The sequence below is a fragment of the Palaemon carinicauda genome, chromosome 8 (genome assembly GCF_036898095.1).
Source record: "Palaemon carinicauda isolate YSFRI2023 chromosome 8, ASM3689809v2, whole genome shotgun sequence".
Classification (NCBI taxonomy): domain Eukaryota; kingdom Metazoa; phylum Arthropoda; class Malacostraca; order Decapoda; family Palaemonidae; genus Palaemon; species Palaemon carinicauda.
Window position 1 is genome coordinate 155,999,725 of NC_090732.1, and position 20,973 is coordinate 156,020,697.

Sequence of the window (20,973 nt, forward strand, 5' to 3'; positions counted from 1 at the left end):
AGCTGCCTTATCAAGGGACCCAGGCCACATTGAGTTCCTTCCGTCAGGAGAGGTCCTCCTCTCCCCAGACAAGGTCTTCTTGGCCAAAAATGAAGACCCTCAGAATAGATGGTCCTCCTGGAAAATTATCCCTCTCCCTCTGGATCCCTCCTTATGCCCGGGTACCGCTCTAAAGTCCTTTCTATCAAGGACTTCCTATAAGACCTCGGGACCCTTGTTCATCAGAGAGAGGGGAGGGACTATAACTTTGAAAGGGATCAGACAACAGATCTTGTATTTCATTAAACAGGCTAATCCAGAGTCTTTTCCTCACGTCCACGACATTCGGGCGGTAGCAACTTCAATAAATTTTTTCCATCACATGAACTTTACAGGTCTCTCTAAATATACCGGATGGAAATCCCCCTCAGTGTTCAAGCGGCACTATCTTAAACATCTAGAGGCCCTTCAACTCGCTACCGTAGCCGCAGGGAACGTGGTATCCCCCGGACAAATTCCTTCCTAACTAATTCCTGAATCCGATATCTTCCACCTTCTTCCTCTTACCTGCCTCACTTACAGTTCCTACCTGAGTTCGGTTTGTTATATCACACCCATGAGTGTTCCCATTTCGTAACATTGCTTATTTTATTATCATTGATCAATTTACTTTTACCATACGAACTGTATTTCTTTAGTGTCCAAGTTTATTTAGTATGTTCCAGTATTTGACCTTAATTGGTTTTATTTCAAGTTTACTGTTCATTTGTCTTCCCTTACTGGGATATTATACCTTATCATGCTGATGTTATTAAAGACGACCGTCTTCTACGTTAACTCTTGATTAAACCACTATTTGTTATGATTGATTTTAATTCGTTCCCTTATAGTTAATGAAGTTTGGGTTCGTTTCTCTGGTACTACAGGTATTTCACTGGGCGGCACAGGATTGAGCCCAGAAAAGGGATTTTGACGAAGGAAAAATCTATTTCTGGGCGAGAGACCTGTGCCGCCCAGTGAACCCACCCTAGTTGCTCCCCCCCTGATCAGACCCCAAACTTAAGGGTGCTGTAAGGAGTGATGGGCAAGCGTGGGTAGAGTTAGTAGTACTGATCTGCGAGGCAGGGGAGGTTGAACCGCACCTCACTATTGAGGGATTTCGAAGAGAAGAAGTCTAAATGATACGAGACCTCTGGTATTTTGCCCCAGTCTATACCGACACCATTAGGTGAGCGAGCTAGTTCAACCTAGCATTCCTATACATTTTTTCTCTAATATTAGCAGTTATATTCCTTAGAAATGGTGCTTTAGGAGCATTTCACTGGGCGGCACAGGTCTCTCGCCCAGAAATAGATTTTTCCTTCGTCAAAATCCCTTTTTTTCATATTTTTGATAATTTTTTTAAAAGATTCAGGCATTTTCCAAGAGAATGAGACCAACCTGACCTCTCTATGACAAAAATTAAGGCTGTTAGAGCAATTTTAAAAAAATATAAACCAAAATGTGCTGGGGAAAAAAATAACCCCCTGGGGGTTAAGGGTTGGAAATTTCCAAATAGCCTGGGGGTAAAAGGGTTAAACAATCTCACCAACCATTCAAGTACAGTCACACCCCCTTCCTTCAACATCTCGGCTTTCACACCATCCATACCAGATGCTTTACCTACTCTCGTTTCATCTAGTGCTCTCCTCACTTCCTCTATTGTAATCTCTCTCTCATTCTCATCTCCCATCACTGGCACCTCAACACCTGGAACAGCAATTATATCTGCCTCCCTATTATCCTCAACATTCAGCAAACTTTCAAAATATTCCGCCCACCTTTTCCTTGCCTCCTCTCCTTTTAACAACCTTCCATTTCCATCTTTCACTGTCTCTTCAATTCTTGAGCCAGCCTTCCTTACTCTCTTCACTTCTTTCCAAAACTTCTTCTTATTCTCTTTATATGACTGACCCAATCCCTGACCCCACCTCAGGTCAGCTGCCCTCTTTGCCTCACGTACCTTGCGCTTTACTTCCACATTTTTCTCTCTATATTTTTCATACTTCTCTATACTATTACTCTGCAGCCATTCTTCAAAAGCCCTCTTTTTCTCTTCCACCTTTACCTTCACTCCTTCATTCCACCATTCACTGCCCTTCCTCATACTGCCTCCAACAACCTTCTTGCCACATACATCACTTACAATCCCAACAAAATTTTCTTTTACTAACTTCCACTCCTCCTCTAAATTACCAGTTTCTCTTACTCTCACCTCGTCATATGCCATTTTCAACCTTTCCTGATATTTATTTTTACCCCCGGTTTTATTAGCTCTTCAACCCTCACTAGCTCCCTTTTACATCCACCTACTCTATTCCCCCACTCTTTTGCTGCAACTAATTTTCCTTCCACCAAAAAATGATCAGACATACCGTTAGCCATACCCCTAAACACGTGCACGTCTTTCAATCTTCCAAACATTCTTTTAGTTATCAACACATAATCCATTAATGCCCTTTCTACTACTCTTTCATTTGCCACTCTTACCCATGTATACTTATTTTTATCTTTCTTTTTAAAAAAGCTAGCACTTATTACCATCTCTTGTTCAACACACATATCTACCAGTCTCTCACCACTCTCATTTTCACCTGGTACGCCATACTTCCCAATGACACCTTCTACCTCTCCAGCGCCCACTCTAGTATTTAAGTCACCCATACCCCTGAATAATACAAAAAAAAACAATCTGGTGAGTAAGACTATTGTTACACGTTTTTCTAATATTCACTCTAGCATTCTCACTTCTGAACGTCAGACTTTTATATATAAAAATGTCCAAATTATATGTAAAGTCAAAGTTTAAATAGAAAATCCTTAAAGCTAAAAAGTTCTTTAGCTACAGATTTGGTCAAACCTAGGCAATAAAAGGGAAAATGATATGCTATGAACATGAACTATGTTTTATTATCATAAAATTAATATATCTACAACTTGGTGGCAGACTTTTTACCTTTACTTGCCTTTTTATTATTAGCAGAATTTGTAACATTTGAATTCTTAGCATCTTGTAATTTTTTGAAAAAAGCTTGAGAAGATCTTACAGTCTTGTTATCTTTGTTTTCCAGCTGCAAAAAAAATTTAAACAGTTAAAAAAGAATTAGTTACCATAAAATCTGTTAGAGGTGAACTACTTTTTGTGGCATTTCTAACAGAAGTGAGGACTTCCACACAAACATTGTTTTATATTTATAGCATAAAGTAATGCAATCTCTAGATAGTGAAATATATTGAATTTTCAAAATATTTTTCAAAATTATTTTTTTACGATAGAAAATGCTGAATACAACACATTCCTGCAAGAGTTAAGATAGTATAATCAAAAGGTATTACTATTTTTCAGAGGTGGAGCCTGTGAGCCCATTCAGCATCCAAGTGCAACTTGGGAAAAACCTAAAAATTGGAATTATTTCGTAATTGGAATAGAAACCAAAGCTATTTATAGGGGTATACTTTCGGCAAAGCTGAAAGGACAAGCTATTAAAATTTGGCAAGGGTTAATTACCCATCCCACTAGTTAGCGAGGTTGGGGGGAGGGTAGCTAGCTACCCCTCCCACTCACACACCTGTACACCTGTGATTGAGCTGCAAGGAGAAGTGGAAGGATGTTCACCTAACCTTCTCCATCTCTAAGTTAGACCCAGAGATGGCTGGAAAACAGTTCAATGAGAACCTTACGAAGTTGCCAGACCATCTTCTGAGGAAGAAACAGGAGTCGAAGGAGAGACTTGCAGCTTCCCTCTCTCATCAGAACTATTTTGGAAATGAGTGCAGGTCAACATAATGCCCCTGAAATGTTCCTCTTCCTGGCTAAATCTCACATGGATACCCTTGTGAAAGACCTGTACGCGTTCCTCAGAGCGAGGAGAGCTTGTAAAGAGTTCGCCTTGGCTTCAGCAACCATCAGACAAACCAAGGAAGCCGATTACCTCAAGTCTCTGGGGTAAAGACCTTTTCCCACAGGAACTGATCCAAGAGGTCATTGCGAGAGGAACCACAGGGAACAGGAACCTTCTCCAAAAGTGGGGCATGTCCTCAAAAAGGAAATCTTCCTCGGAAGGAGGTCCCCAACCCAAGAACAAAAGGGCGAAGAGACCACGAAGACGTGCACAACTCCAAGCCATGACTATGAACACGATGCCTCAGACCACCTTCCAGATGGTCCCTCAACAACTGGTAGCCCAGTCACCAGCATTTAACCCTATCTTTGAGAGGCAGTCGACTTCCTTTCACCAAAGTCAGAAAGGAAAAGGTCCTAAGAGAAGTTCTCCAGGTAACTTCTCTCTGGGCCGAGGAGGACGTGGTTGCGGAAATAAATCCGCAGGATACCCCAAGCAATGAGGGGTTCCAGATAGGGGGGCAGACTACATTACTTTTGGGATCACTGAACCTTCGATCCCTGGGCCCACAGCCTAATCACGAATGGACTCTGGTGGAAATGGAGCAGAACTCCACCCCGCTTTTCAGAATTCTTCCAACACTCCACCCCCTTGTTGGAAGAATATACCTCAAAACTCTTGAACAAGAAGGTGATAAAGAAAGTGAAGTCCATCAAGTTCCAGGGAAGGCTGTTTTATGTTCCCAAGAAAGACTCGGACAAACTCAGAGTCATTCTAGATTTGTCTCCACTCAACAAGTTCATCGAGAACATCAAGTTCCGGACGCTTACTTTGCAACACACAAGGACCCTTCTGACAAAAGGGGCATACACAGTCTCAATAGACCTAGCAGGTGTTTACTGGCATCTCCCGATAAGCCTTTTCTCCTCCTACCTAGGATTCAAACTGCAGAAGAAGAAGTTTGTCTTCGGAGTAATACTCTTCTGACTGAACACAGTCCCAAGGATATTCACAAAGCTAGCAGACACAATCGTCCAACAGCTATGCACCGAAGGAGTTCAAGTGGTAGCATATCTAGACGACTGGTTAGTATGGGCAGCATCCAAGACTACTTGTCTGAAAGCAGCCAACAGAGTGATCCAGTTTTTGGAACACCTGGGCTTCAAGATCAATCGCAAGAAGTCTCGTCTCACTCCAGCTCAACAGTACCAGTGGCTAGGAATCCAATGGAACTTTAAGTCACACCACCTCTCCATTACATCCAAGAAGAGGAGAGAAATAGTGGGATTTGTCAAGAGATTAATTTGTCACAAGAGGATTTCAAGACGCCAACAGGAAAGAGTATTAGGCTCTCTCTAGCTTGCAGCTGTGACAGACCCTGTGCTAAAGGCACGATTGGAAGATGCGTCAGGAGTCTGGAGGAAATACGCATCAAACGCTCGAAGAGATCAACTAAGATTGACCCCAGCCTTGTTGCACATGCATTTAAGGGCGTGGTCAACAGCCAAGAGCCTAGCACAAACAATTCCCCTGCAACCACTGCAACCATCAGTGGTGATACACACGGATACCTCCTTGGAAGGATGGGAGGTTATTCTCACGATAAAAAACTGCAAGGGAATTGGTCGCACCAGTTCAAAACCTTTCATATCAACATTTTGGAAGCTATGGCAGTATTCCTGACATTGAAGAGACTATCCCATCGCAGATCAATCCACATCAGATTGGTCCTGGACAATGAGGTGATAGTAAAGTGTCTAAATTGACAAGGCTCGAGATCACCCCACATCAACCATGTGATGTTAGCCATCCTCTACCTGGCAAGGAGGAAGGGATGGCACCTATCAGCAGTTCACCTACAAGGGTTCCGCAACGTAACGGCGGACGCTCTATCCAGGCGAAAGCCCATAGAGACAGAATGGTCCCTAGACGCAGACTCATTCTCCTTCATCTCGGAAAAAGTCTCAGAACTGCAGATCGACCACTTCGCAATGAGCGACAACAAGAAACTATCTCGTTACGTAGCCCCTTACATGGACCCTCAAGCAGAAGCGATGGATGCCATGTCCCTCGACTGGAACAAATGGAATTGCATTTATCTGTTTCCACAAACCAATCTCCTGCTAAGAGTCCTCAACAAGCTAAGATCCTTCAGAGGGACAGCAGTAGTAGTAGCCCCAAAGTGGCCCAAAAGCAATTGATTCCCTCTAGTTCTAGAGTTGAAACTGAAGCTGTTTCCTCTGCTGAATCCAGTGCTATCTCAACTGCTCCAGAAGTCGACTGTCTACGCTTCATCCTCGAGAACCAACAACCTACATCTCATGATTTTCTCGCCTTTAGCAGCGAACAAAAAGTTTGGAATCTCAAAGGATAAAGTTGCCTTTATCGAGGAGTACAAGTCAAGTTCGACTAGGAGGCAATATGAATCGTCATGGAAGAAATGGGTGTCCTTTGTGAAAGCAAGGAAACCGACAGAGATATCAATAGATTTCTGTCTTGCATTCTTCATACACCTCCACGAACAAGGCCTGGCCTCTACGACAATTACTTGCTAGAAATCGGCCCTGGCTAGACCACTTCTGTACGGTTTTGAGGTGGACCTCTCAAGTGAAATCTTTAATAAGATCCTGAAAGCAAATGCTAGACCCAAGCCAGCAACCCCACCAAAGCCCATCACATGGTCTTTGGGCAAAGTTTTGCACTATGCTTCGAACCTAGAAAATGAGGATTGTAATCTAAAGGATTTAACACAGAAAGTCATATTTCAGTTCACAATAGCCTCAGGGCCTAGAGTTAGTGAAATAGTGGCCTTATCCAGAAACAAATGCCATATTCAGTTCCTAGACTCAGGAGAACTGAACCTTTTTCCTGATCCTGCCTTTCTTGCCACGAACAAGCTACTCACCAAGAGGTGGGGTCCTTGGAGAATCTGCCCATTGAAGGAAGATGCCCCTCTGTGCCCAGTAGTGTGTCTTAAGGTCTATCTTCGAAGAACTTTAAACTTCAAAGGGAGGACAGCTCTTCAGAGGCAAAACTTCAGGATCAAACTTATCCCTAAGACAACTGAGAGCGAAGCTCACCTACTTTATTCGCAGAGCGGATCCTGACAGTACACCCGCAGGTCATGATCCGAGGAAAGTTGCTTCTTTGTTGAACTTCTTTCAACATATGGACTTTGAAAGACTCCACTCATACACTGGGTGGAGATCATGGAAGGTCTTCTATAAAAATTATGAGAAGCAAGTACTGTATATGAAATAAAACACTTTGTGGTGGCAGCGGGTAGTATCATTAAACCCGTCGTCTAGTGCTGCAATGAACAGTGGACTGTTTTGGGGCTTTATAGTGTATCGGGTGCATGGGTATACCTACCCTCTAGTGCAGATCACAGCTATGATTGACATACTGTTACATGTAGGTGCATATCTGATCAATACACCAGTGCCGAGTGAACGTTTGCGTCACAGTGTTTATGCATTTCCGAACATCTGACCATGTCAGATATATTTGGTTTCACATTTCCATTGAATGGCATTATTCCGATGATGTATTTATATAATTTTTCTACACGAGAAAATATGTGTTTTGATGTGTTGTAATGATGGATCAGATCCATTCTTTGTTGTAACTACATTTGATAAATTAGTTGCATAATAATATACTTAAATGTATTCGCATCTTTTTACTGGTCCCTCAGTTATAAGCTAATAAAGTACACTACAGTTTTACTAAACCCCTGTATAGGGCTTATATCTTTGAAATCACAATAATGATATCTGGCAGAATGAAACTTACACTCAAGGTAAGTAAGAAAGGTAGGCTTCAAAGTTCTTCCTTTTTGTCCTAATGGAAATACAAACCTTGAATCCTTATTGTCGATATCAAAATTTTCCGTACAGGGGGTAGGAGGCACTAAACCAGCTCCAGGTTTAGTGGAAATGACAGATCTCTAGAATTTTACATATATGTCTAGTAGACCAGATAAGGAAATATACTCAAGGTGGAAAGCACATACACAAACCCACAGCTAATAGTAATTTCAAGACAATTCTCAAATATACTTGGGTTGTAACTTCAGGATTAATGAGAACCAGTTGCTCCGGGGCCACTCGGGTGCCACTAGGGCTGCGGTTCCTTGGTGAGGACCTTCAGCAGAAGGTTGGGTGGAGGGAATAGGTAAATATTGGTCCATCTGTTCCAATCCAGGGACACGGCGTCCACCACTTCCGCTCGGGGGTCTTCGTATGGGGCCACGTAACGAGGAAGTTGTTTATTGTCGCTCGTTGCGAAGAGGTCGATCTGCAGTTCCGGGACTTGATGGGAGATGAAGGAGAATGAGTCTGCGTCTAGGGACCATTCTGACTCTATCGGGGTTGTCCTGGATAGAGCATCCGCCGTCACGTTGCGGAATCCTTGTTGGTGAACTGCTGAGAGGTGCCATCTTTTCTTGTCCACCAAGCGGAAGATGGGTAGCAACACTTGGTTGGTTGGTTGAGTTGGGGCGATCTTGAGCCCTGACGGTTGAGACATCTGACCAGAATGTCGCTGTCCAGAGTCAGACGGATGTGGACTGAGGGACGGACGTGGAGACAGCCTCTTCAGAGTAAGAAGGACCTCCATGGCCTCCAAGATGTTGATGTGAAACGTCTTGAATAGGGGAGACCATGTTCATTGAACTTATCGTTGGTGGGAGTAACCCCCCCATCCTTCTAGTGATGCATCCGTGTGGATAAAGATTGATGGAGGCAGTAGTTAAAGAGGTACTGATCTTTTCAGGTTCTTTGCCTCCGACCATGGCTTTAGGAGTGAGCGAAGCCTGGTTGGCAGAGGTCTCTTGAGATCTCTTCGAGCGATGGATGCATATCTTCTCCAGACTCCCGATGCATCCTTTAACTGTGCTTGTAGCACTGGGTCTGTCACTGAAGCGAACTGAAGGGAGCCGAGCACCCGTTCTAGTTGTCGACTTGAAATCCGTTTGGATTTTAGGAGTCTCTTGACAGATCCTGCTACTTCCTTCCTTTTCTTCAGAGGGATGGAAAGACGGTGTGACTGAAGGTTCCAATGGATTCCTAGCCATTGGAACTTCGGAGCTGGAGAAAGTCGAGACTTTTTGGTGTTGATCTTGAAACCCAGACATTCCAGGAATTGGGTCACCTTTCTGGAAGCTTGCAAGCATTCTTCTAAGGATGCCGCCCACATCAGCCAATCGTCCAGGTAAGCCATCACCTGGATGCCTTGTAAGCTTAGCTGTTGGACGATTGTCTCTGCGAGCTTCGTGAATATCCTTGGGGCTATGTTGAGTCCGAAGGGCATGGCTCTGAAGGCGTACTGCCTTCTTTGAAGCCTAAATCCTAGGTAGGAAGAGGCCTCGCGATTCACTGGAATGTGCCAGTAGGCGTCCGCCAAGTCTATCGAGACTGTGTATGCCTTTTGAGGCAGCAGGGCTCTTATGTGCTGAAGAGTCAGCATTTTGAACTTGTTGTTCACTATGAACTTGTTGAGAGGGGACAAGTCCAGAATGACTCTGAGTTTGTCGGAGTCCTTCTCGGGAACACAGATTAGTCTTCCTTGGAACCTGGTGAACTTTACCCTCTTGATCAACTTCTTGTTCAAGAGTTCTTGGATGTATTCTTCCAGGACAGGGGTGGAGTGTTGGAAGAATTTGTGGAAGGCTGGTGGTGGTGTTACCCAGCTCCACCCTAGTCCATTCTTGATGATGCTGTGAGCCCAAGGATCAAAGGTCCAACGATCCTGGAAGAGGCAGAGTCTTCCTCCCACCAGAAGCATCTCATTGCTTCTGGCTTCCCGAGGGTTTACCACCTCGGCCGCTTGCTCCCCTTACTCCTCTCCCTCTGGATGGACGTCGAAAGGAGTCTCTGCCGGCGCCTCTACCTTTGGGACGAAAGGTAGTCGACTGCCTTTCGTAGGCTGGCGTGAAGACTGGTAACTGAGCCACCACCGGCTGGGGTACCAACGGAAAGGTTTGTTGGGGCTGAGCCACCAACTGGGGAGCGGCGGGTGCCGGAAACTGGCGCTTAGCCTCACGCTGCTGGGGTCTGGGCTTGTTCGTCGTCTTCTTAGGCTGGGGGCCCTCATCCTGAGAAGATTTCCTCTTCTTCGACATGCCCCCCTTCTGGAGAAGGTTCCGGTTCTCGGTGGCGGCTCTGTCGACAATCTCTTTCAGGAGGTTGTTGGGGAAGAGATCTTTCCCCCAAATATTGGAGGAAATCTTTCCCCCAAATATTGGAGGAAATCAGTTTCCGGGGTTCGTGCTTAACGGTGGCATCCGCAAACACGAACTGTCTACAGGCTTTCCGGGCCCTGATGAAGCTATAAAAGTCCTTCGTCAGGGTGGCAAGATGGGTCTTAGCCAAGACCATGTAGAAGCCTGAGGTCCGTGTGACCCCAGCCATCGTCTCCATTTGGACTTGAAGGGAGAGGGAGGCAGCCAGCCTCTCTTTCGTGTCCAGTTCCCGAAACAGAAGGTATTCGGAGAGCTAGGGGAGGTTCTCGTTGAACTGCCATCCAGCGATGTCAGCCTCCAACTTTCCCACAGAGAAAGTTAACTGGATGTCTTTCCAGTTCTTGTCGTCGGGAGGGAGGGCGAGGGAGAGGGGCCTACATTCCTCCAATGTAGGGCAGGGTATCCCTTCCTCCACCGCCTTCAACACTGCCAACAGGGATTTCTCGGCGAAGGGGAAGACCATGGTGGCAGGAGCAAGAAAAGACAGGTGCCTTTTGCTAAGGGCCTGCACCTTGGAGTTGGTGTAGCCCTTACTCTTCAGACAACCGGCCAGAAGAGATTGAGCCTTTGCATGGTCGAAGACGATGACCTCCTTAGGCTTGGTTTCCTTCTTGGAAACTGGCTCGGACTTGAGACGGATGTAACAGTCCGGATAAGCTTCAAAGCTAGGCGAAAACTCCACCTCTTCAAGGGGAATGGCGCCTATCTTGTCGTTGACAAAGATACGTCCGCTTGTGATCGGCGTGTGTTCTGCATGCCTCCATGGGTTGGTCACTGAGCAAGGGGGAAGATCCTTAACGGTGATCTTCCTCGGGGTCCGTTTCGACAGACGTAGAATTTCTCTCTTGAAGTCCTCGTCCGTCTGGCGAAGCCTTTCGTCCAGGAGCGCCACCAAGGCTTGGAGGTTATCCTGGGTGTCCACTCTCACAGGCGTAGGAGTGGAAGAGGTTGAGGGGACGGATTCCCAGATAGCAACGGAAGTGACAGAGGGGGCGCGGGCGCCATCACCCTCGGAGTCAGGAGCTTCCCTATGCTCCTCCTCTGGACCCTCGGCCATCAGGGTCCTCTCGGTGGTGTCCGACACTTCTGAAATCCGTTCCACCTCGTCAAGATGGAAGTCTTGAAGTGCGTCCGATACGTCCGGTTCGATCGTCAACTGGACGCAGGGGATCTCTTGTTTGGGGATAACAGCATCCGCAGATGCCTTGGGAAAGAGCAGAGCTCTCATCTTCTCACTAGGGAGATAGGGCCCCGTGGCATTCTTCTGGAAACCACGCACCCATTTGCGTAGTTTCTCACGAGCGATGTCCCTGGCCTTCGCAGACAGGGGGTCCTCGAACGCCTCATGGAGCAGGTCTTTGCAGACAGTGCAAACCTGCGGGTCCCAATAAAAAAAAAAGGGGGGGAACAGCTGGCGTGGATTCGGCACGCCATGCGGCCATAGAAGTCCGGGCGCCGAACGCTGCAGAAGGCGCTCTCTTACCGGATGTACTCCTCCTGTAAAGAAGAAAGGGGTACATGAGTCTACAGAAGTCTATATTATTGACTTAAAGTAATCTTAGATTAGTCTTAAAGTAATTTTACTTACAATATAGGATTCCTTTCCAAGTGTAAGCTTAGGATAGGTAGGCTGGAAATGAAGCAGAAAAGACACATACTTGTGCATCCTGCTCAGCCAATAGCCATGACCTCACACCATAACTAATTCTAGGAGCTTCTTAAGAGCACCCTAAGAAGGGGAAGGAATATCCACAAGGGATAAAGCACAGCTTGGACTTCCTCCGGGGTATTAGTAATGGTGAGAGGGGGAGCTGAGTTCATTCAGCATAGAGAGAAAAGGGGGGAATTATTCTCCCCGATTCAGGTAGGTCCCGGCAAGGGACTGCGCATGGATGCACAGAGTATGCTAGAAAGTATTTACTGCATAACTATACTGTACACCATAATTTTCTGACTAGGGTATGTACTATACCATAGATGTACTGGCTATCGTATATAGCTATACAATAGACACTGCCGGTGCTGTGCCGGCAGGGTAGAAGTGACACTCCACTGAAGTAGTATGATTAAGTGGCGCCGGCAGCATGACAGCATGCCGGAAGCGCGCCGGGCGCCGGCAAATCTCCGTTGAGGGGGGCAGTGAGAGGGCGAAACCTCAAGATGATGGCAGATCGCCAGCATGTCAGCGGCCTCCAGCAATCGGCAAGCAACCGGCTTTAGGTACTCCAACCCTGACGTCAATCAATGAGACAGAGGATACCGGTAATAAGCTGACGGCTGTTGCCGGCAGAGTAGTGTGGCAGTGGACCGGCACTGATGAGATAGAGAGAAAGTATAGAAGAAGAAGGAGGGAAAGGCGGTAGCTCACTACCCAAACCTCGTCTTCTTCCGGAAGGAGTGTTCAAATGGAAAAGAGAGAATGGCAACCTTTCATTTATTCGCAACAGAGCCAGCAGTCGGCTAGAGTTGCGGGTGGCGGCCCAAGGGAGGACCGAAGAACACTCTAAGATAGTGAGGTCTTCCGACGGCAGACCGACCTGTCGTATGCTATCCCATAGTTCAACTATGTGCGGGAAGCCTAACAGTTTGGACTAACCAACGAAAGGACTGGGCCGACCCCACAACCCGCCGGCACACGGTCGAGTTGTAGGACGGTGGATAGAGGTGTGATGGCTAAGCCATCACTAAAGGACAGAGGAGGGGGGGAGAGGGTCCTGAGGAGGAGTGTACTGTAGGGGAAGGCGTGAGCCCTCACCGACACTGCAGGGGGGGGGGTCTGTTTCAGTACTGGCACTATCCCAGGTGTAGGAAGAATTCGTTCTCCAGCCTAGGGTACATTAGTACAGTGAAGGAGCAGCACTGATGTACTGTCCTAAACTATAAAGAAACAGAATCCCAGGGCCTGCCTAACCTAGACTAGGGGAACATGTCCCCCGGTCCAGGGAAGGCAGGTGTAGGACAAGTTGCTAGGCCACAGGGAGGAAGGGTCGTAACCCTACCAGGTGTGGTCTAGGGGGAAGGGCAGAGCTGACCAGCAGGGACCAAAAGGAGAGTTCATTTGCCTAATGGGGTAGCTGGGGGCAAACGACTGGTACTCTGAGGTTCTGTCCCAAACCCAAAGCTCATGTACTATGGCTGTGAGTGGGGAAAGAAAATCCTAGCCTAACCTCACTTAAATACAATTCAAGGTAAGGAGGGCTACCTCAGAGGGAGAAGATTACCTTGGATAAGGTAACTGGGGAGGTGAGAAAGTATACTAAAGCCCTAAGCGTTAGGTTAGGGGCAAGGGAGTCGACTACCAAGCTCATCGAAACCCCTTGTATACTTCCTAGAAGGAGAAAAACATATCCAATCACTGAATCTTATATGTATAAATGCCTAACATCTTCATTTCGTAATTTAACACCAGGAACAATTATTATATCATGCATGAAAGTAAAAAAGAATGCCTAAGCTATCGAGCCTAGGGGCTAGGCTAGCAATCTAGCCTACGAATTTGGCGACCTACACACGCCGAAAAAGAATACTAACAGCATAATATAACTAATTCCTAGCAATGAAGACTAAATAACTAATGCTGATAATTAGTTATAAGACTGGGAAGGTTGTTCTGGGTAACTAAATAAAGCATGCGAAGCGAACAACAGCGTCGGCGTCATGATGCCTCCGGTCAAGGCACAGCTCCGCCACAAAACACGGTATTTTGAGATAAAAAGGCGTTATTTTACGGCCAGAGCTGATTTATACAATACAAGAATATGGTACTCAACTTTCTAGAAGAAGGCGAGGCTGAAGATTGCGACGTGATGAATTTACTAACGAACTACAGAGAAAAAGCACCTGGTCATAAATGCAACGTAAGAAGGAATGAGGAAGGCGCGCAACGGTGACGTCAACCAAGATGGCGGCGGTTATGACGTCACAGAGTACCGTAACAGTAACAATGGAGGAGGACTTAGTAACGGCTCCTCCCATAACTTGCCACACTTCCCCCTCGAAGTGTAAACGCTTTGTGGGGTGCAGATAGCTATATGGCGTGTCAAACATATGTCTCCTGTTATTATACGATATCCTAAAGGGAAACCTTATGGGTACTCGCGCCAGAAGTTAGAATTCTGTAAAACCTTTAGTTTAATTCTCAGGGAATATCTACGGTAGTCATATATACCCTAAGGAAGCTACTGAAGGAACCTTCCATCAGGATGACATGGCTTGAGCCCAAAAATATTATTTATATATATATATATATATATATATATATATATATATATATATATATATATATATATATATATATATATATATATATATATATATATATATATATATATATATATATATATATATATATATATATATATATATATATATATATATATATATATATATATATATATATATATATATATATATATTATATATAAGTAAAACAGAATTATGATTAAACAAATACTGCATCCTAATATGATGTAGAGTGTACATTGAACACAAATAAAGTTTACTTACCAATTTAACCTGCTTAGCTTTAACAGCCTTCTCAACAAATTTGATAGTGGTTTTCACATCAAGTTTCTTCCCTGTAACTTCACTCTTTTTCAGTTTTGCTTGTAGCTTCTTTGATTGAGTTTTGGCCTTCTTTTTCTGGATAGCTTTTTTAGCACGTCGTTTACGCTTCCTATCAGTGTCCGTAAGTTCTGATTTACCAATTAACTCTCCTTGGACAGGTTCTGGAAAGATTCAAGGGAAACTGGCATTTACAAAAGAGAAAATTGATGATTAAAACTATTTATCTATTACACTTTTCTGTAGAAGAACCAAGATCAGCAGCCACTTTAGCACCTAAACGTTGACATTCAACATAAGTGTATCCATCAAAGTACTCAAAAGCTTGCATAATTTTGTACAGTACTATAGTATATGTAAATATATTAGAGATTCCAGCAAAGATATATGAGTTTTGTTTGTTAATTATAAAAAATATTCATGTTTGTCCTAACATTCCGTTTTCATGGTGTTAATTCTCAAAATTATACACAGTACAAAGTAAATAAAATTTTCTAGCTGTGCTAATTAGAATAATCATATTCTGCATTTTGACAAAACACTTTTCTCCATCTATTATAAGCAATAGATTTTTAGATTCATAGCATAGGATTTACAACAGACTGCATCTAATCACGGAAAATGAATTTACAATACAGTAATCAAAAAATAGGCACAGAGATACAGTTGCTCAAGTTGTAAGAATATCTACAAGTTATCATCAATCATCCTTACAAGTTATAACTGATTATGACAGCATAACTACAACAGATGTAAAATACAAAGTAAGTCTTTCAAAGAAAATTACTTGAAATTAACGAGCAAATGAGTTAAGGGGGCACTAAAATTGAAGATATCATAAACTTTCTTTTTTATTTGAAAAAACTCAATATTTCCAATCTTTTAATATTAAAGAATCACGAGAAAGTATGGGAAATATATTAGAGAGCTTATAATAGCTTGTAGAGGTGTTTAAATAGAGATTTGTAGCCCTTTAAAGAGTGGGCTTGACGCTTTCAAATGTATGTAACTCTGTAATAAAGATTGTATTTATTTATTCTACAATTGCTGGTTATGTCATTATGTTATATATATGATGGTTTCTGACAATTTTTTTTTCTTAGCAGATTGACTAACTGACCAAAGTCCACCAGACAATAACCTATTATAGCCAGGGAAATTAGTAACATCTCGCTTCCCTTGAAGAATGATTATTGTAGTTTCGCTCCTGAAGTGATCTGTTATTATCTGGTATCTATGATTGCTTTGGCCATTTTTTTGTGTTTTTTTTTTTGGCATACACTGCAATAGTAAAATTTAATCATGGACTCCTGCAAGTTCAGACAGCCAGACAGAAGTTCTGCAAGGAAGCAAGACAAGTTACAGAATAACATGATAAAAAAAATTTGTGATGCTATAAGAAAAGAAAGCAATAAAGAAGAGTCAAAGACCAAAAATATAAGTAATGTTCAGGAAAAACAACATACTATTAATGAAGAGGGAGAGACTTACGGTACCGGAATGGCACCACTTTCACAGTGCCATTTGTTTTTTGGTGAGGAGTACCATTGGGGAAAGGGAAGGGACCCACTGCTGGATAAGAAAACCCTCTCCAATGATTTATTGCCCTGAGGACACCTCAGCATTGAAGCAATTTTCCAGCAAAGGTGCAAAAAATGAAATCAAGACAAAAATTACTGAGGTGCCTAGAAGCAACCTCATGGTAAGTTGGAACCCACAATTAGTTATTAATATTTTTCTAAATGATTTATTAGCTACCCGCAGTATCATTATATGATGAAGAGTTTTATGCCTGGAAATTACAAATTTCAAGAAAGAAATGTGTGTTACAATTATTTCCAAACTTTAAATGTCTGTAGCCAAAAGCTTGTATATTTTACTTAAAATATTCATAAAACCAAACAAGTTTTTCATATAATTACTTGAAACTTTCCATGGATGTTGATATTACAGTGAACCCTCGCTACTTCGCGGTTCGACCATCGCGGATTCACCACTTCGCGGATTCTTTCCATAACCCATATATATACAGTAATATATATATATATATATATATATATATATATATATATATATATATATATATATATATATATATATATATATATATATATATATATATATATGTATGCATGTATTTATGTATATATGTAGGTATGTATATGTGTATACATATAAATATATATATATATATATATATATATATATATATATATATATATATATATATATACACACACACACACACACACACACACACACACATATATATATATATATATATATATATATATATATATATATATATATATATATATATATATATATATATATATATACACACACACACACACATATATATATATATATATATATATATATATATATATATATATATATATATATATATATATATATATATACACACACACACACACACACACACACATATATATATATATATATATATATATATATATATATATATATATATATATATATATATATCTAAAGTAGGAAGATGTGATGTAGTTCTAAGGGAAAAGTATGGGAAATATGTCTGGGTAATAAGCAAAGCTCTACCTCCAGTTTGTTTCTACATTATGATCAGAGATAAATGTAAACAAAACATTGGTTGCCATTTTTTATCGTGCTTTTTAGCATGTTTAGGAAATGCATGATATAAAATCACCTTTAATATTTGAGCCTGTTTTAGTTTAGGGTACTGTAGTACATACATTAAGTGTTCTGTACATTAAAGGGTAGTTTGTTAACAGTACTACGTACAAGGGAAGGTTTTAAAAGTCTGAATATACATGTTGAATAAATAGGTAAATATGGTGTCACTACTTCGCGGATTTTCACCTATCGCGGCCGCGACTGGAACCTATCTACCGCGATAAACGAGGGTTCACTGTAGTCGTAGATATATAGACATAGTTTTTCTTTTTATAAACTAAAAATTGACTGTGTCATTTGGAATCAAATCAAGAAACTCCTAGACTTCTGTGACGTCATCCCAGGCAGCCATCTTGTAAGCATGATATTTCGTTATATTATGGGAAATACCAAAAAAACCGAAATTTATTGTTACTTATATTATATTTAAGTACATCCATGACAAATCTCATGTCTTTAGCACAAATAATAGTGGCAGTAGAATTCTTTTATAACTGATTTTTTACTTATTTATATATGATGTCAAAGAATTATTTCATCATATCACACCAACACAATATTTGTATTCATATTTAACATAATCCACGAAAGTTTCGAGTCAAAATATCAAATACTTATTTTTTTTTACCGAATTTTTTTCTACTTTCAGTTTAGTGCCCCCTTAAATACATTCTCAAAGAAGACCCTCTCATCTCCATTTCTTATAAGGAGCATCCCCAGCCAGCTTGCCTCAATCAATTTCAGCTAAACTGACCTAATCACAAAAATTGTGGTAGACTCTTAGTATTTAAACGTTTGCTTTGAAGGAAAGCAAAAGAAACCAAATTTTCTTATGCTCCCAAAACCTACCTTAAAAGAAAATTTTTACAGTTTATTATGCATTTAGCTGAAGCCAATGTTAATGAAAAAAGTGCTCTAGTTGTGAAATCTATAAGTGAAAGACTTTCATCTTAAATACTATAAAATCACATCTAAATGCCAAAAAAAATAGACCTGGTTACCAGAGGCCTTTTAATACTAAAAGCCTTAGATACATCCATTATAATACCTGAGACCAGTAGATCTAAACCCAAATGCTTGAGTACAAAATTAAACATTGATCTATATCCCTTAAAGGCTGAGATTGAAAATTCTTTTTATAAAAGGTCAGCTTAAAATTTTTACCCATATTATCCTAGCTAGTTCTAGTCATTTATAACGTCTTAGATTGGCTTTATTAGAAATAAACATACCAGTATCTTAAGATATAAAATAATGGTAGACTGTCTTTTAGAACATATTAAGGACAATCTAGAGGGCTGCAAAGCCTCTAAGTTATGGAGTTTGCTTGGCTTTAGACCGCCCCCTAGTGGCTGCAGCTTTCTTATCTACGAGTATATGGGGCTTTATTTTAATAAATGATTTGGAGGCAGTTAAATGTATCATTTAGATGCAATCTACTGTCCAGTATTTTGAATAGCTCAAGTGAACAATATGGAGTTCTGTATTTCAAACCATACTTTGAGATGGTTTGTCAGAAATAATCTAGACCAGGTTAGTAAATTTTAACCATGGTATATTGCCTGAACTTAGAATTATCCTAACTTTTTGTTCAGTGATATTGCATAATGTCTATGATCAGGTGACCTCACCCTTTCCAAATCTTTCGACATAGTAGATGCAGAGATCATTCATTGGGCAAATTATGACTCTTTCTGCTTAGTTGATCTGCTAAGATGTTCCATTTTCTCGGAATAAACTGAGGAAGCAGAATAATCCTCACTCATCCAGGATAACAGTAACTCCACTATCCGGTACAGGTATAGAGATCTTGTACCACCCTTGCTTGCCAATATATTCTAGTGACATCCTGTGATCCAAAAACACTAAGTGGTTCCTGATCTTGAAGAGTTTTGAATATAGCTAGTAATTCAGGCAATTCATTCATAGTTTTACCTCCTGTAGGGTCTATTTCTTTGAGAGATGCAAATGATCCAGATTTGCACCCTACCCTATCAGTGAACAGATATAGGCGTGGGATTTTCTAACCCAAAGAAACAACCTTAGATGATTGTCTGTGATCGTCCTACCAGCTCAGTAGCAGAAGTTGGTTTTTCATTGCATCTAGATCAGTTGTCTTGTTCCAGAGTAAATTGAGAGGGAATTGAAAAGCAATCATCTTCAGATGTCCCAGTGGGATGACTCTCTAAGGATGCCATGGTTCCTAGTAACCTTATTCACATCCAAACCGACATTGGCTTTGATGTTTTGAACTTTCGTAACAAAAAAGGAAAAGATTTTACCCTCTTCTCTGATGAAAAAACTGAAAAAGAACTGTTTGTAGGTAGTAGGTTGGCCAGGGCACCAACCACCCGTTGAGATACTACGCTAGAGACTTATGGGGTCCTTTGACTGCCAGACAGTACTCATATTGGATCCTTCTCTCTGGTTATGGTTTATTTTCCCTTTGCCTACACATACACCGAATAGTCTGGTCTATTCTTTACAGATTCTCCTCTGTCCTCATAAACCTGACAACACTGAGATTACCAAACAATTCTTCTTCACTCAAGAGGTTAAATACTGCACTATAATTGTTCAGTGGTCACTTTCCTCTTGGTAAGGGTAGAAGAGGGACTTTAGCTATGGTAAGCAGCTCTTCAAGAAGGACACTCCAAATCAAACCATTGTTTTCTATTCTCGGGTAGTGTCATAGCCTCTGTTCCATCAAACGCTCGAAGAGATCAACTAAGGTGACTCCGACCCTGTTGCGCACGCTATTAAGGCCGTGGTCAACATCCAAGAGCCTAGCGCAGACAATTCCTCTACAACCACCACAACCATCAGTGGTGATACACACGGACGCCTCCCTGGAAGGATGGGGAGGCCATTCTCACAAGAGAAAAGTGCAAGGGAATTGGTCGCACCAGTTCAAAACCTTTCACATCAATATTTTGGAGGCCATGGCAGTCTTCCTAACATTGAAGAAACTATCCCTTCGCAGAGCAATCCACATCAGATTGGTCCTGGACAATGAAGTGATAGTAAAATGTCTAAATCAACAAGGCTCGAGATCACCTCACATCAATCATGTGATGTTAGCCATCTTCTACCTAGCAAGGAAGAGAAGATGGCACTTATCAGCAGTTCACCTTCAAGGGTTCTGCAATGTGACGGCGGACGCTCTACCCAAGCAAAAACCGATAAAGACAGAATGGTCTCTAGACGCAGACTCATTCTCCATCTCGGAAAAAGTCCCAGAACTGCAGATCGACATCTTCACGACGAGCTACAACAAGAAACTACCTCGTTATGTGGCCCCGTATATGGACCCTCAAGCAGAAGCATTGGACGCGATGTCTCTCGACTGGAACAAATGGAATCGGATCTACCTGTTTCCACCAACCAATCTCCTGCTAAGAGTCCTTGACAAGCTAAGATCCTTCAGATGGACAGCTACAGTAGTGGCGCCCAAATGTCCCAAAAGCAATTGGTTCCTTCTAGTTCTAAAATTGAAACTGAAGCTGTTTCCTCTGCTGAACCCAGTTTTATCTCAACTAGTTCAGAAGTCGACTGTTTACGTTTCATCCTCGAGAAACAACAACCTACATCTCATGATTTTCTCGCCCTAGCAGAGAACAAAAGGTT

The 20,973-nt window shown here is 42.0% G+C and overlaps 1 protein-coding gene across 1 annotated transcript in view; it reads right to left on the reverse strand.

The window, feature by feature from the left end:
* Positions 1–2,910: 2,910 nt before the first annotated feature.
* Positions 2,911–20,973, reverse strand: part of LOC137646046 (U3 small nucleolar ribonucleoprotein protein MPP10-like) — a 157,390-nt gene continuing 139,327 nt past the window's right edge. Inside the window, exons 9-10 of the mRNA XM_068379193.1 lie at positions 14,611–14,831; positions 2,911–3,089 (exon numbers count right to left, since the gene is read on the reverse strand). Of these exons, the coding sequence (XP_068235294.1) occupies positions 2,949–3,089; positions 14,611–14,831 (362 nt within the window). The 3' untranslated portion in view covers positions 2,911–2,948. The remainder of the gene's footprint in view (positions 3,090–14,610; positions 14,832–20,973) is intronic.